At 42.0% G+C, this 17,386-nt stretch overlaps 1 protein-coding gene across 2 annotated transcripts in view; it reads right to left on the bottom strand.

Moving 5' to 3' along the window:
- Positions 1–8,203: 8,203 nt before the first annotated feature.
- The window catches only part of RPGRIP1L (RPGRIP1 like), a 98,967-nt gene continuing 89,784 nt past the window's right edge, over positions 8,204–17,386 (bottom strand). For both annotated transcript variants that reach the window (XM_004584117.4, XM_058674537.1), the window contains exons 24-26: positions 15,900–15,984; positions 10,830–10,963; positions 8,204–8,898 (exon numbers count right to left, since the gene is read on the bottom strand). In XM_004584117.4, coding sequence (XP_004584174.3) covers positions 8,786–8,898; positions 10,830–10,963; positions 15,900–15,984 — 332 coding nt within the window. In that variant the 3' untranslated portion in view covers positions 8,204–8,785. The remainder of the gene's footprint in view (positions 8,899–10,829; positions 10,964–15,899; positions 15,985–17,386) is intronic.

The following is a 17,386-nucleotide window of genomic DNA, read 5'->3' as shown; positions in this document are numbered from 1 at the left end:
CAGCATGACAAGTGATTGTGACTGGATTCTGCTAACCCTTTCATTAGCTGTGCAGAATACACCTCACTTGTCCAACTGAAGAATGAGATGTCCCATTTCCTGTTCCATTGGCCAAGTGTTTTCTTGGGGTGTCAATTCTCTTGTGTCTGAATAAAATATGAGAGGCAGGACATGGGGGTAGGTTGGACGAGGTGCTTCACACCATTTTCCAGTGATTTCCACTGTTGCAGTTGGAAGTCAGCTCCCCATGATGGTCTTTTATTTTCTTTTCTAGTCTTCAAACATTATTGAATTTTCATAATGTGACAAGGCGGTCATGAAGTCACCTGCTAATCTAACAGTGCCTTTCTGCAGACACTGCTGCTCAGCTGCTGATCGGACATGGATTTCTCAATAACTTGTATCAGTGATCACTGACAAGTGGGACTTGTGGCCCTTTCTAAGGCCATGATTCTTGCGGTCTGAATGTCAATCCACTTGTGCCTGTGAACTTGTCTGGTGATTGAGCAGGAGTCAGGATTTCTTCAAAAAGCTTCTGGAATGGACCAAGGACGATAACCTCAAAGAATTCATATATGGATGTGCCAATAATCCAGTGAGAATTTAGGAATGCTAGTGTCTAGTGGTGTCCAGTTCGGTCCTCAGCAATACACTGAAGGCTTCCTGAAAACTTTACTGCTTACTATCATGAGGAACAGGCATGCTGCAGGTTGCACCCTCAGAAACTGGGTGCTTGTACCACCACGGTGTATAGGAAGGATATCCATGATGTAACCTCGACTGGCCTTGTATCCCAGGCTGCCTGAACAGAGAGCTGGTGGCACTGCCAGCAGTAGAGCCACACGAGCAAGCACATCGATGCTGACCTCTGCTTTCTCCATAGTTTCTGGATGTTCTTGTATGCACCCACTCTGGCTGACCTGACCATTGGCTGATGGAAATATCAGTGTTGCTCTTTCGGATACTGGCTTTGGCTCTGGCTGCTTTAAGACTTCCTTTTTTGTCTTTGTTTTCCAGCATTTTTTTTTTTCTATGATGTTTTTAGGTAGTTCTGCATGTATCCTGTTGTGCCCATAGGACTGAGTCATTCTCAAATTGTGTTCCTAGTATGTATTTCAGGAATCTTTAGCTTCCAGCTCTTGGAATTTTTATTCTGATTCTTCTTCCTCTTTGGATCCCTAAATTACACATTTAACTTTCCACCCAATTCCATCTTTTTTTTTTTTTTACAGATTTATTTATTTTTATTGGAAATAAAAATTTTTTTGAATAAAAATATCAGATATTCATATAGAAGGAGAGACAGAGAGGGAGATTTTCCGTCAGATGCGTCACTCCCCAAGTGGCCACAATGTTTGGAGCTGAGCCAATCTGAAGACAGGAGTCAGGGTTTCCTCTGGGTCTTCCACGTGGGTGCAGGGTCCCAAGGCTTTGGGCTGTCCTCGACTGCCTCCCCAGGCCACAAACAGGGAGCTGGATGGGAAGTGGAGCTGCTGGGATTAGAACCGGTGCACATATGGGATCCCGGCGTGCTCAAGGCGAGGACCTTAACCATTAAGCTTTTGTGCTGGGCCCCCTTCTATTATTTTTTTTTTTTAAACAATTCATTAAAGCTTTTGGTTGTGTTGACTGTCAAAAAATATCTTATGGATTCTTAACTTCAGTTATTGCAATTTTTACTTACAGACTTATTATCTGGAAGGAGTTGACTTCTGGGGCCAGTGCTGCTGTAGAGGGAGGCTGTTGTCCACAATACCAGGGTCTCATGTTGAAGCACTGATTCAGTGCCTGGCTACTTTGCTTCTGCTGCAGTTCATGTGTCCAGGAAAGCAACAGATGGTCCTGCACATGGAAGACCTGAATGGAGGTCTGGGGTCCTGACTCTCGCCCAGATGACCCTGGCTGTTGTGATCATTTTGGGAAACAAATCAGCAGCTGACAGTTCGAATTTATTCTGTCACTCTGTCTCTCTCTGTTAAACGTCTACGCCAAATGTCTCAAGATTTTTTTTTTAACTTCATAATCAAACATTATTTTGAAGTTCGTAGAAAATGGCTCCATCATGTGGATAACGTATAAGTGCTTCACTAATTTGTCAGTCTCTTCAGTCTCCCTTGCCCAGTTATTTCAAAAAGTGTACTGAGCACTGCGCACAGGGCACTGTATCTTCCAGAGTTTTCCTAGCTTCTGAGATGGCTGGGCCATTGGCTCAATAAGCACTCATATTAATCTACTCAGGGACCGAGATAATTCTAATTAGGGCTTCAGGACTGTCATCACTCCATCTCCTATTCACTTTCTTCGTGGTCTAGTTTTTCAAAGGCCCGTCTCCAAGCCTGGCAACTGCAGACCGGAGGGCCCTGAAATTGTTTTGTCCTTCAATGCCTCACGAGTCTGTTTAAAACCCTGTTTAGCTTCTCGGCCTCTTGTCCTTGCTTTCTGATTGGCAGACGCCTTCAGGGGAAAAAAAAAATCAGTCTTAATGCTGGGCTCACCCTGTGGGTTTTCCTATCTCTTGTTCCTGCAGTTTCTTACAGTCAAGGTAACTGGCATTCTGGTGTTTTTAAACTTTATACTTGTATTTTATGCAATGTACATTCCAACAGGAAGTTGTTCTCAATAGGAAGACTGGTTCGAACTGTCAAATTCATCATTTCTGGGGTCGAATTCCATCCTGATGAGGTCTTTCCAAAAGAACCAGGGTTGCTCTACTGCAGCAACTGTGAGACGCTGGAAACCTTGGGCGAATTCCAGAAGCGTTGTTTAAATAAACGTAAGGTTAAAAAAAAAAGAGAGAGCAACTTGCACAAACAATGTCTGTAGTCTGACACTTATGTAAATAAAATCCCAACCCATTCTGAACATATTCTATGGGTACCTTTGTATGTATACATAAAAAATGGTCAATGCTGCTAGTGCAGGGCAGATCTGCATTAGGCTGGCCCAATACAAGCTGATTTTAACCACCTGTATTGTTCTGATTTTAAGAGGAACAACAGTGCTATTTTTGGACATTTTATTCACAAACAGGAATACAGACAGCAAGTGGATCAGATGTTAATGCACGACTCCACACGGTAGGATTACGGGTGACAGTCCTTTTTTTGCCCCCTAGATTTAGTACATCAGACAACTGCTGGAAAGTTCTGATTCTTGGTTTTGTTTTCTCGTGGGATACAGGTGCAGGATTCTCTTTCCTCTTGAATGTCATGTGATTTTGGATTTTCTGGTCTGACCAGGGCAGATAATCAAGCACTGGGGAGAGGCCTGGGCTGCTCCATAGGCTGCTTAGCCGAGCAGGGTCTTCCTCACTAAGGTGCAGTCTACCTTCCTGATCCAGCTGGTTCCTTCCTCCATTTCAGTACCACGCTCTTCGTGTGATTCCAACCTCCTTCTTTTCCAGAAGTCCTGTTCCAAAGTTGTCACCTCTGCTTCTGTGCACTTTTGAAGCCTTTTCTGTTCCCATTCACCAGCAGCCAATCCTCTCCCGCACCAGGCCTCGGACAAGTTCTCATCCTTGCCCTGCTCACGACGGCCCTCTGCCCTGTCGGGACTGCAGCCCATAGCACATGTTCCAGCCCACTGGAATCCTGCCACGCTCTCCTCTCTCCTGCCCCCTCATGTGGGCTTTGGGGTGATGTTTATTTCCCCAGCTCCCGTCTCCCTCTACACATGTGGTGGCAGTTTGTAGAAGTTTTTGTTTCCTTGATACGGTGCAGGAATGGGTTATTTCCCGTCTTGTTAGAACCCAGAACAATAAGACAACCATAAAATATGATTATTTTGTCAACCAAAAAGAAGATTAAAACCTACACAGTTTAAACTTTTAGACTGAATTGTTTCAGCTGTGATTTTGCCAATGATTTCTAAGTTCATTGCTTTATGCTGAAACACAGTCTAAGCTGTTGGTTTTTTGGAAGTGGAGATGTCTTCTGGGGTTACGTACACACTTGCCTTTTCTTGTGCTCATGCGCATTCTACATCCGCTTGAACTTAAGAGTCCTATTGAACAGATCTGAATTTTTTCAGTTTTTTGACCTCTCTACTGTTAAAAATTGATGTGGTTATACATTCCGCAGCTCCATCAATTGTTCTTTTATGTATTTTGAAGCAATACTGTTGGATGTATGTATCTTTACTTGCATGTTTCTTTGATTTATTCCATTCAATAGTATAAAATCTCTTTCTCCATCCCTTGCTTTTTACCTTGCCCTCCCATTTTGCTGACAGTACAAGGGGCCACTCTGTGGACAAACTCAGCACGTCTGTCTGCTGTCACCTAGCTCCCGTCTTCCCCCCGTTGAAGCAGAGCCTTCCCCACTTGCAGGATGCACAGACTGTCCCTTAAGTTTTCCCTCGAATGTCTCTTATTATTTCCTGTTACTGATGACATGTGTGACAATGACAAAACATATTTACACCAAGCACAGCTCCATTTTAATGACACGATGAAATTTTAACCAAGCCTTCTGCTTCAGTTCCTTTCCAGTGACTCTAGAGAGCTCTCGGAGTTCCAGCCTCTGTTAACATCACTGTAAAAAGGTACGAGCAGCAAAGACACAAAACTTAGCTTGCGGATTCCTTAGTTTCATAATGGCTGACTAAGAGTGTCCCTGTCATGTTAAATTAAGACAAGTGCCTTAACACAGAGGAACGTTTGGGAAGGCCACTGGAGCTGTCACAGATGCTGGTATCTACAGAAATGGTCGGAGAAGCGGAAGGTGGAAAAATGTGCTTTGACTGAAAATAAGTGCAAAGACAGGTGTAGGGGGCAGATGCATGGCAGAACATAGGAAGATACAATATAGGCAAGAACGGGTGTAGCTGTGACTAAAATTCAATAATTAAACATAACATTGAATAATTTAATTTAATATACAGATACTACACTTCACTAAAAAAGAGAACAAATGGTGTTCAGTGAAGAGAGAGGACACTGTTACAGGGATCAGAAAGTGAAACTCAATTAAGTGAGAAGGCGCAAAAAGGACCAGAAAGTCTAAAGGCATTTGTCTCAGGAAAGAGGTCATGTTCCAAGTTGCAGAATACCAAATTTTACTTCAGAAAGCCCTAAGAAGAAACTCGGCTTCATGGCTCGGTCAATGCCCAATTGAAAAAGAAAGGGCAAGAACACACATGCTTTGCTACCAGTACGGGGGCCCAGTGTGGCATGGCGTGAGCCCATTAGGACACACTCAGAAGCGGAAGTGGAAATTCCATCTTGTGAGATAAAAGAGATTAGGTTGGAGAGATGTTTTCTACTTCCAAATTTTTGGTTTTTAATTCACTTGTTTCTACTCCTTTGATACTTTTTTAGCTTTCTGCTTGACCTGGAGGTTGTTTTTATTCTGAACAAAGAGGATGTAAAGCTGTGTTTGCTCCCATTCATGGATTTAATTAGGTCTGTTGTCCAACCTATAATAAATCATGGGTTTAGTTATTTTTTGTTAAGGTAGTCAGGGGCCTTCGGGCATGAGTGACTTATTAAAATATACACTCATGGTTGGGGATGAATCATAATTGTGATATTGTCAATCACTTGATGGTTTTATATCCCAAAGTGCTCTCTTGGTTGTTTTGTATTACACAAAGATGACATTTTTATTCTCATATTTGTTCACAGACATGATTCACATTTTGCTATTTGGTGCATAAGGAAATCATTCTAAATTCAGCAATGGTGCCAGTATTTCTAAAAAAAGTTATTTTCCATATCCACAAAAATGTTAATCAGATTCTTGTTAGAACATGTGTAAGAGCTGGTTTTCATTGTCACAGCTCTTGATGTCAGATTACTAAAATAATTTACGTTTTGTTGTGGGAACATGGGTGCACGCAGAACCTCTCAGCTCACACGAGCACTTCTCAGCCCCTGCTTTTTCATAACACAGAGAAAGTATTTGTGTTTTGTGGTAACAAATGAATGGCAGGAACAGCAGAATTTCAATGTGGCCTTTCTTTATTTGATTAAACATATTCTCTATTTATTCTTTAAAAAAACCTAATTTAAGTTAAATGGCAACAAACCATGATAATTTAGAAAACATGTTGAAACTGAGAGTGAAGAGAAATGTTCTCTACATAAACCACACTGTAAACCATAAAACTTATTTTTGTCAACTGCTTCTCAGTACAGTGGCTGGGAATTTGACATTTCTACTACAGTAGGCAAAAAAACATGTAAAATACACTCTCCCACATACCACATCACATCTCTATTTATATTTCTAAACTAAAAGCATTACAATCCAAAAAAGTGCTGAGTGTACTGAGTGTAGTTTCACTAAAAGTTGCAAGTTTGTACTGATGCAGCTGTGTGGCAAGGCCACTGCTGCTGGCCTGTGAGCCCAGGCCATCCTCACTAGACAGACTGGCCCACCAGGATAAAACATCGCTCCGTAATCCAAAATAGAGCAAACTTTTTTTTCCTTTTTGGTGAATAACGGGACAAAATCAAACAAAGTAGTCCTTGGGTAGACTATGAAAACCAACTGAAGTTTCTCTACAGTAGCGTTCGGGATTACTCACCCACTCAAAACGTGCCAGCAGCGACTGAATGTGCAAATAAGTGCTGCAAAACTCTGCAAGAGTTTGAATATTTTAAGACTAGAAAAGAAATATTTGATATTACAGTAAACATGAATGTGACAGAAATATTGGTTAATCTCCTAATCTTATCTGAGGTAGGTATTCTATATGGTTTTTAGATCCCCCAAGTTTTCTAATAGATACTTCCCCTCTCTACTAAAAGATCCCAAAAAGTCAACACAGTCTGGTTCTTCTCCCCTGCTGGAAGGGTATTTAGTTTGGGATGTAACATTTTAAAACAATAATACAAACCTCCTGGGAGAATACCACAATGAATGTCTCAAAAACCACTCAGTTACTCCCAGGGTATAATCTAGCTGTTTTAAATTACTGCAGGGAATATTACGGCCCTTAACGACAGTGTAACTGCACAAAGCCAAAGCAAGCTGGAGAGAGAGGCCAAGAAGATGAGCTCAGAGCCAGCTGAAGTGACAACAAACATGTGGTTGTTTACTAGGATTGGAGAGGTTTTGTCTGCAGATGTTTGTGGTCTCTGCAAGGTTCCAGAGGAATGAGTTGTTACGAAGATCTGCAGAGTTTGATGAGAGCAAGATTCTTCTTGGGCATGGCAGGCCCCAGGACAGGGAGGCCCAATGGTATAGACAGAATTTATAGATTTCTGTGGTCAGAACATACTCTACTGGTCCCACGATGTACATCAACAAATTACTATTGTGCGGATGTCATTTCAAAGCCTCCTAAAGATGAGTCATTACTGAAGCCATTAGAGCACAGATGGTTCAAACTATATGCAGATACTCATACTTGCATTTTTGCATTATAGCTGCTTTTTTCCCCCCTGTTGAACTGTAATGAATTGTCTCATAATCTATTCCATCTTCTTGCCATTAGCAGGCTTTGAATGTTCACAAATAGGAGCAAAGAACTCATTTTCCAGAGCTTTAATCACACAAAGAGGGAATGCCTAATTCTCTAAATGAAATGGTCTGTGATCACTGAAGCAGAGATTTAATATATCACGGCAAATTAGGTAGATTTTAATAAATTACTTATCTCCCTGAATACTTTACATATGCTTAAGAAGGAACATAGCCTGTTTGCAAACAGTGAAAACCCACAGCCTGTAAAAATCCTCTGAAGAAAATGACAAATAAAAAAGTAAATTAAAAAAGGAAATGCATTATATGCTAGACCTCTAGAGACAATTCTTTGCAGCATTGATTCACAGCTCCATTAAAACTATCAATGAAATCCGTCAGTGAGATTGGGTAAAAGCTAGAAAATTAACTTTCTGAGCTGCTTTTTGGAGGAACTGGTTATCCAGATACATCCTAGCACTGTGTAAGCTTGGTACAAATTTTAAACAATGATCAAAAGATACTCCTTTCAGTTCTAAGCAGGGCAGAATTTGAGTCATACTTTTAAGAATAATTTCTATGTCGTAAGCTCGGTTTTTAAAGTATAAATGTCACCATTTCCTGTCGCTTCCTTACCTGTACACATCCATCCCTCCATCTGAACCCTTAAAAATGCAAGAAAACACCAAAAGCAGAACCGTTATTTTTTTAAGGAAGAAAAGCAAAAAACTTGCAGTAATTTAATAAGTTAGTGCAAAATCTCATTCTTTATATTTAATTGATAGAAACTGCATGCATCAAAGAAAATGCATACTGAGCTTTAATATGCATAAAATGGATATTAGCATTTTAAAGAGGAAGATTAACACATTAATCCAAGTAATTTTCATATATTGCTTCTAATAAAATCTTCACAGCATAAAACTCTTAATGAGGCTAATCAGAGGCATTCCGTTTAGTGGGACGATTAGGGATAACATAAAAGTGTTTCTTTTTCATAGGTTTTCTAAATTTATGCTTTTGCTTATTAAAAATAAAAATGGGAATTGCAGTTCCGTTCTTCTTAAGAAAATGTTGAAAATGCAAATAGACTTTCTCATGTCATCATGTAGGTATAAATTATTGAGAAGGTGTTACCCATGCTGGAGAACTTAAGCCCTGAGGGGTGGCAGTCATGGGACAGAGGGAATAGAAAAATAAACAAATGGAAAAGTATACAAAATTTGAACATTTCAAAAACCCAGGCTTCCCCCTCCCGCCTCCTGGCTTCCCATGAATTATAGATTATATACACCAGAGTAATTATGAAACAATCTCATCTAGGAGCTTTCATGTGAACATTTACTCAGGAGTAGAGGACGCCTCTGGAGCAGTTCCTTTCAAGTCTCCAAGTCGTCTCTGTATTGCTCGTAGACAGACCGGAGGGCGTGGAGAGCTTCGACTGTTACTCTAAGCTTGCCGATACTTCTGCCATCTGCTCCCGTGTCAAAAACTAGGGCAAGAAGAGTAGGTAGGTGTTAATGTCATTTATCAGATGTTTCTTGAGCTAGGCGAGGAGAAAACAACAGCTGGAAAGACGAAACTAGCTCTACAAAAGGCGATGATCAGTCATGGGCATTTCAGGACTGTGTAACATAAACCCTGTCCTGTGTGCAAGGAGCTGCACATTCTAGAAACAGTATGTGCACGCGCACTGCATACATGGGGGGATGACTTAACCATCTGATCTGCAAGTCTACTTAGTGAAAAAGATTATGACTCCCAAAGATAATGACAATCTGAATTTCTAACCTATCTAGAAAATTTGGTAAAATGGCAGGCTAGGAATTGAAGGTCTGTAATTTTCGGGAGTCCAGGAGCTTCACCTGGGGAAGGGGTCCCTGCTTTCAGTTATGTTCCTTTGGGCCTTGAGCCTTCTCCAAACTAAGTGATGGAATGCCAGGGCATGCCCTCTGATGCCCTGACACCCTGATAACCCATTCATCTATGGGTAGTGGAATTTGCAAGAACACTGGACATTGGAAATTGATAGTAGTTTTGAGTTACTTTAACATGTGTGTTTTCTTAATTTTGAGAAAATATGTAAAGAAACCCTCAAACAAAACTTGGACTACAAGGACTTTGGTAGAGAAATCAGCAACAGGGCAAATACAGTGGCCCAGGTGGCTTCAGATCACTTCCCCCGCATCTGTACTTCCTCTTCAGGACCATTAACTTCTAAGCTTAACGAGGACTGGATGTGACCCATGCCTGCTCTCCTGACCTGACCATTGCTGATTCTGACTCGTTCCCTAAACACGGCCGTAACAGCTGATCATGTCCGTCCACTGGTGGTCCCTTAGGAGGACAGGACAGGTTGTAAAATAGAACTGACTGTAAAAAATGGAACAACAACAAACGCAGAGATAATTTTGCTCATTTCTGTCACCTTTCTTGCTGTTAAGAGCATTCAACAAAGTGTAGGTTATGACATGTTTACTCTCATGTCTTTCCTGTGTGTCAAAGCAAGCTGTGACCAACTCACGCCATTACAGATACACAGCATATAAAGTTTCCAATCCAATCATTTGGTAGAATTTGCTTAATGGTTTAGCTTGATTCTGACTTTTGAGCACTTGACATACACTCCAGAGGCAAAACTTGATATAATGAACCATGAATGAACTCCTGCCGTCTGCAGAACACCTGGCACTGAGGAGGTGCCCATGTAAGCGTTAGATGTGTGAATGTTACGTAAACAAATCACATACTTTTTTTCCCAGAGATGGCTAACCTAACAAGTAAGATAAAAATTGGCCTTATTTCTCAATTTAGTTGATAAAGCCCAGGTCATTCCTTGTTACGGATTGTCAAAAGTCTAATTCATGAGATAGGATTTCTTCAGCAGGTTCTAAAGGCAGCGTTGCTGGGAATCCTGCGTAGTGGGGTAGACGTTCAACCCGCACTCTGCTCAGACCCCTTGTGGAAAATGAACGATCAAACTGCTTAGAGTTATTTGTAGTGACTGTATCGCCGGACTGCAGTGCTGAATTAATGAGAGGCCTTGAGAAGGCACCATCAGGAGAGCTCAGAATAATATGCTGAAGGGTAAGTGCCTGGCAGAACTGAGACTTCCACAAACAACACTAAAAACAAGACTGATTTTTTTTCAACCTCTGAACTAAAAGAATGAATAATTCCTTGTGAAGCTCCATTAATTATTTTAAAAATTCTGCTGATTCCAAAGAAGGCAAAGGGAGAGGGCAAGGAAGGAAGGGGCTGTCAGGAGAGAACTCCTGCATCAACAAGAAGTCAGCTTGAGTTGCAAAGGATTCAAGCACTGTGTGACTCAAGGCCCTGGCAGGCAACAGAAAGGAGGTTTCAACAGACAGTGGATTGCAGCAACCATGGGTTGCCAGGGCTGGGCAACGCTTCTGCTCATACCATCAATGTTTTGCTCAATGATGTCTCTCCCTTCCTGGAACACGTGGCCGAGGTCGACGTGAGCCACACCAATGTCCTCACACTCCAGCTCCTGCTCATCCTGTGGCGGGTCGCTGACCACAGTGAAGCGAACACTGAGAGGGGCAGAGGGCAGACAGAGTCACCCAGGGAGAAGAGATCACCGTGGACCCCCACTCCCAAAGGGGTTTTTGCCAGTAAGTGTGCAGTATTCAAGTTTCCAACACCAATGAAAGACCAACACATTCAGTTACAACCAAATGAGCTCTTCGAATTGCTACCACACACTCAACCTGCAAACGAACTTTCTGAACACTGACATTTATCTCTACATAAATGAGAAAATCACTAGGCAATGAAAAAAAAAACCAGATGCTCATTCTGTTACACACTCTCTGATCACATTTTGACACCTCCCCTTTGAATACTAACGGCATGAAGTGAATAAAAACCACAGAGTTTAAAAAGTCAGCATTTTCTCTAGAAGCAATTTTTTCTTTTCTTTTAAATTTAATTTTTTTTAAAAATTGTAAAGTCAGATATACAGGAAGCAGGAGAGACAGAGAGGAAGATCTTCCATCCACTGGTTCACTCCCCAGGTGGTCCCAGTGGCTGGTGCTGAGCCGATCTGAAGCCAGGAGCCAGAGTTCCTCTACTGGGTCTCCAACACAGGTCCCAAGGCTTTGGGCTCTCCTCTACTGTTTTCCCAGGCCACAAGCAGGGAGCTGGATGGCAAGTGGAACAGCTGAGATTAGAACTGGCGCCCACATGGGATCCTGGCATATGCAAGGTGAGGACTTTACGTGCTAAGCTACCATGTTGGGCACTCTATTTATTTTTTAAGATTTTTTTAAAATTGGAAGTCAGATATGCAGAGAGCAGGAGACAGACAGGAAGATCTTCTGTCCTCTGATTCTCTCCCCAAGTGGCTGCAATGGTCGGTTATACACCGATTCGAAGCCAGGAGCCAGGAGCTTCTTCTGGGTCTCCTACATAGGTACAAGATCCCAAGGCTTTGGGCTGTTTTCAGCTGCTTTCCCAGGTTACAAGCAGGGAGCTGGATGGGAAGCGGAGCTGATGGGACACGAACCGGAGCCTGTAGGGGATTTTGTGCATGCAAGGTGAGGACTTTAGCTGCTAGGGTACCATACCGGTCCCAACATTTTCTATACAAATGGACTCTGGAGCTGCTACCTTGCATTGCAACCAACTGTCATGCTCCACAGAACGCAGAGATCATGCTCCCTGGGTGACATTCCGCATCATGGTAGATAAACGTTGTAGCTTTGCCCAACAGCTATATCAAATGTTCGTATTACTTCAGCAATCTTTTAACTTACAATCATAGCATCCAAGTTGTATTTTACTTTTAGACACATAATTGTAGGGTTCTGATGGAACTGATTTGAATTAGTGGCTTGCATGGAGGCCAAACACACTTGGATTGACCAAATGAAAGGAATTTACAGTGAAGTACTCTTTTGATAGTCTTGGCAGCATGGCTTAACCCATGGATGCTTGTGAACTTTAGCATTTTAAACTTTTTAAAACATATCCAGCCCAAATCAGAGAAAAAAACAACAACAAGGATCATAAAAATTTAAGTCTTTAAGAAATCATTCCTTGGAAAACACAAGCAGAGTCCTCTCCAAACACTTATAGGTAAACATGACAATATTTCTTTACTAATCTGTGGAAAATAAGCATTGCAACATTTCACTCCTTTATAAGTCCCTGTTTATAGCTAGCAATACATTTTGATTATAAAACAGAAATCCCTTCAGTCAAAATCAAAGGTAATACCATCTCACACTGTAGTTACGATCCTGGCCTTCAAGGAGAGAAGAGGACTACTTCATTAGATGTACAGGACAGAAGGACTGAGATGGGGTGGGCTCAGGCTTCCATTCTGGGTTCCAGTTCCTGCTTTCCTGTGTATTAGCTGTGTGATCAAAGGCAAACCACCTAACCTCTCCCGTCTGTCTCCTACCGGTAGAATGGTGACAATTAGCTCTATTTTATATCAAGAGTTCTTACGGGGATCAAATGAGATGATACAAGTAAACCGTGCCGGAAACATCGGAAGTATCAAGGAAACGACTGCTCTTTCGTTGCTGCTATCTTAAATCTAGCTAGAGTTGCTTAAGCTTATACATTTCTGAGAACAAAAGTTGGCACGGGAAAAGTTTCGACTGAAAACTGAGTCAGATTCTCAAATGATACATCGACTGTATCATTCAGTTTAAAAAGATGAGTGATGATGAAAGCAATTTTTCCAATATGAGTATGTTTGGAAGAAAAATTATTAAGTGGGACTTGTGATGCATATTTTACAACAGAGGTTTACAACAAAGACGGAGGCTGCACAGACTGTAATAACCACATTGCGTGTTATCTTCACACAGGGTCTCACATCCGCAGACCACATCCATATCACAGTACATTTGCAGACCACTGTCTCTGAAGAATTTAGGAGACTCCTGAGATAAGAAGGCTAGAGATGTAAAAGTGTAATATTTTTGGCTTTATATGTTTTAGCAAAGAAAATATCAAAAACAAAATTAGCTGTACACTTAAAAAGGGAGGAAAGTACACTAAAGTAACTTAGAAACAGTTTGGCTTAGGTCAAACTGCAAATGCACATATACGTAAGTGCATCTTACCTTAAGTCTTGCCAAAACATACAGGTCCCATGGCCCGAAGAGGCCTCGGTCAAGTCTGAGCGCTGTGTGATGCTCCAATATGGGGCAGGTGCCAGGTGCCCATGTGGATGTGGAAACAGGAAGAGCTCCCTGAGCTGCTCCCGCCTCCTCTACCTCTCAGCCAGCCTGTGCTAACCTCCCCTGCAGGGCCCAGAGCACACCTCCCCATCTTCCTTCAAGCATCTGCTCACACTGCTCTTCCCTGGGCTCTCTGTGTGACCTGACTGGGTGCTGCTGTCCTTCACGAACCAGCCTGAACAGCGCCTCCTCAGCTGGATCTTCACTGTGATTTCCTAATTTAGCATTTAACTTGTTTAATTTTCTGTTACTAATTACTGCAATATGCAATTAGTTTATTTGTTTACTTATTATAGTTTGCTTTCCTTACTGGTGGATGTCTTCAATAGAAGACTGCTAAAGAGGGGGGGAAAAAAAAAGCAGAAAGGAATAAATCTTAGGTTAGTGTCAATTCTATGGTTTAATAGACAGAGTCTTCACAGTCTAACTTTATTATGTTGACTCTCTTTGTTTTCATTTTATTTCAAAGCCAAACAGAGAGATCTCACATTCGCTGATCCACTTTCCACATGCCCGCAGTAGCTGCAGCTGGGCCAGGCCTAAGCCAGGGCCCTGGATCTCCTCTGCGCCCTCCCGTGGATGGCAGGCACACAGGGTGTGCTTCAGCAGGAAGCTGGAAACGGAAGCAGAGCCAGTGACAGAGGGTGTGGGCGTCCCAACCAACTCAACCACTGAACATAATGCCTGCCCTTGTTAGTTTCCTTTTAATGAGGCACTTGGGTGTTGGCAAACAGCAAGCACGCTTATAATTCATCTTGAAGTGTCTAACTGCAGCCATGTCAGAGAGGCCAATGCCAGCCTTCTCGGTGGCTCTGGTAGTTGGTACCAGTTTTCAATATGGTTGTTGTCTGAGAAAACAAATTCTCATCTACTAGAGCTCCTTTTAAGTAGGATATCTCTGAGCACTCCAAAAAGCCGAGCACATTACTGGAATAACTTGGTTTTGGCAGTGAGAAAAATATAAACTACAGTCTATTTTCCTTTAGGAAAGAGATGCTGCCGAGGGAGACAGGTGGGCTTGGCCACTCTCGCCCCTGTAATCAGTGGTGTAGCTCAGACTTGGTCACGTAGTCCTTGTCACTGCTCTTGTGCCTCTGGAGAGCAGATGGGCCGTTCTAGAGCAACAGTAATCAAACAGTAAAGTCAGCACAATTTCCACGTGCTTGTCAAATTTTTATAATGATCACTGTTTTTAACCTCTCTAGCACAAGCAAGTGATGTTTCTGAGGAAAAATCAGGCCTTAGATGAAAGTAGAATCTACATCTTAATTTCATCTTTGTAACACTTTGGAGGAAACAAGATTGCTCTCTCCCGAGGGGGAGTGCTACTATCCAGAAACAAAGAGAACACAGAGGGACACAAACAGGCTCACCAGACCACCAAGTTCAGGCTAGAACTTGTGCAGGGGAGTAAGGCTTTGTGTTCCAATGGATGACGTTGATAACTGAGTGGAGGGAAGTATATTCCTCTACTATTGCTATCTGTTCCCTAGTGGCCTGGGATAACCCTGGATGGTGGTTTGGGATGGGGTCTTGAGAGAAGCTAAAGTATAGAAAGAAACATTGAGTACAAGTTGAGAGATGGCGGAGCTGGAAAAATAGAACTGCCTCCCAGTTTCAAAAAAATATTCCAATAAAGGGTATATGTTCTTTACTGGACCAGAATTGCAAAGTGCCTTATTTGAACAAAAAAAATTATATTATATCCAATTAAATTAATTCATCTAATTATAATTAAATAGTTATAATAACATACAATGTAGTCTCAAATGCTGATAAGCTGTTACAAGTACTCCTACTACGATCTACTACCACCTACTGGGCCAAGCATTACTGTATGCATGTTACATGTATTATCTCATTTAATCCTCACAATGACCCCATACAGCACTATCATTATTATTAACACAGGGAGGCTAATCAACTTGCCTGAGGTCACAGAGCTAATAAGTCCTACAACAAGAACTTGTAATACCTGAGCCAGGAGACTCCATAGCACACCTTCCTTTCAACCTGTTCTATTCTTCACATTTACACTGGAATGACTGTGCTGTGCTGTTGATCCTCTTCCTCGTCTACAGCCACACAGTGCTGCAGACAGACACTACGATCCAGGAGGAAACAGACCTCATGTACTCATACCGGGACACCAGGAGTAACAGATGCCAGGGGTTCGATTTCATTCCGACCTTTTTTTTTTTTTTTAATCACCTCATGCAACATAGATCCTCTTTATGCAAACCATGAGATAATTTAGAACTCTCCGAAGTACCTTCTATTAGGCATCTCTTGTTTTTGCAGAATGGCTTTTAAGATGTCTCTTTTCTCTTGGTTGTTTTCTTTATCCACATAGATCACTATACAAAAAGAAAACACACACACACACACAGAAGGAATATGTTACATTAGTATCATTCTGCATTTCTTATAAATACTTGTTTTTACAGATGCAAGTCACGCCACCTGACTTGGGAAAAGAAAACCGCTCCCGAGAGCAGAATCAAATCTGAATAGTCATGTGATTCCCTGTCCCGTCACTGGCAGGTTTATGTGCACACTGTCAGAAGAGATACAAGCAACATCCAAGAGTGCCACATCACTGTCACCGCCTGTTAATGGCACTGGCAGTCACGACGGCAAAAGCCAGGGGTCTTTATTGCGCTGTGTTTGAGGGATTTACTGCATTTTCTTTCACCCAAGAAGCAAGTGATAATGATAATGTATGGCAGAGTGCTTGTCCTTTCTGACAGCCTCGGTAACTTAATCCTTCTCTCCTGCCACAACACGCAATAAAACAGGCATCTAGTGTACTGGGCTGAGGAAATCCAGCAGCTGACATCTGCTGGTGCAGGGCTGGGGAATGTGGGAGAGAAATGTGGAGAAGGGACAGGAGTTTAGACGAACTTAGTTGTAGTAGCAGATTAGATAGCTGGTGTCAAGTCCCAGCAGGAAGATGGTGAACCCTTGATACTGAGTATGCCTATGCACTTGGGCAAAAGGCCACTTCAGTGTGTAAAAACTGTCATGGTTTAGACTTTCACATTCATCTATTTCCACTTTACTTCAAAAGGAGGGAGGATGAGACGGGGGAATGAGGGAGAGGGAGGAGGGAGGGGAGAGAGAGAGAGAAATGAATATAAGTCTTCTGTCCATCAGTTCATTTCTCAAATGCCCCCCAACAGCTGGGACTGGGCCACGCCAAGGCTGGGAGGATGGAACTGGGAGTTAGAAGGATCAAAGCATTGCTACCTCCTAGGATTTGCATTAGCAGGAAGCTAGATCAAAACCGGAGCTGAGACCAGGACCCAAACTAGGTGTTCTAGTTTGGAGATAAGGTGTGGGTATCCTACGCAGCACTTTACCTGCAATGTTAACAAGTCGTGCTCATAGATGTGCTCCTCTTACGCAGGAAGGCAGTATCTCATGTTTTAGAGGATCCCAGTATTGTAAGGTAGATGGGAACTTCTCCCCTTAAATAAGATCTTTATGTTCACTGTTATTTACTGATGCAAGATGTGGGACATCATTTTGTTTTTTGACTTCAGAGTCCTTAAGCTTTTAGGTCCTACTACTGGCTTAGAATGTTTGAAGTTATAGATAACCTTAGTGATTTAAAAAAGGAATAAATTTTCCAACTAAAGGGCCTTTCAATTAAGTCCAGAATAGTCCTGATGAATTCCAATGGCTTACGATTTTTTTTTTATTGTGACAAAATATTTCTGATACAAACTTTACCACAGAGAGCACTGTGGAGCTTTG

The sequence above is a fragment of the Ochotona princeps genome, chromosome 16, assembly GCF_030435755.1.
Source record: "Ochotona princeps isolate mOchPri1 chromosome 16, mOchPri1.hap1, whole genome shotgun sequence".
NCBI classification, from domain to species: Eukaryota; Metazoa; Chordata; class Mammalia; order Lagomorpha; family Ochotonidae; genus Ochotona; species Ochotona princeps.
Note: the sequence above shows the minus strand (reverse complement) of the source record. Positions and strands in the feature narration are given on the sequence as shown.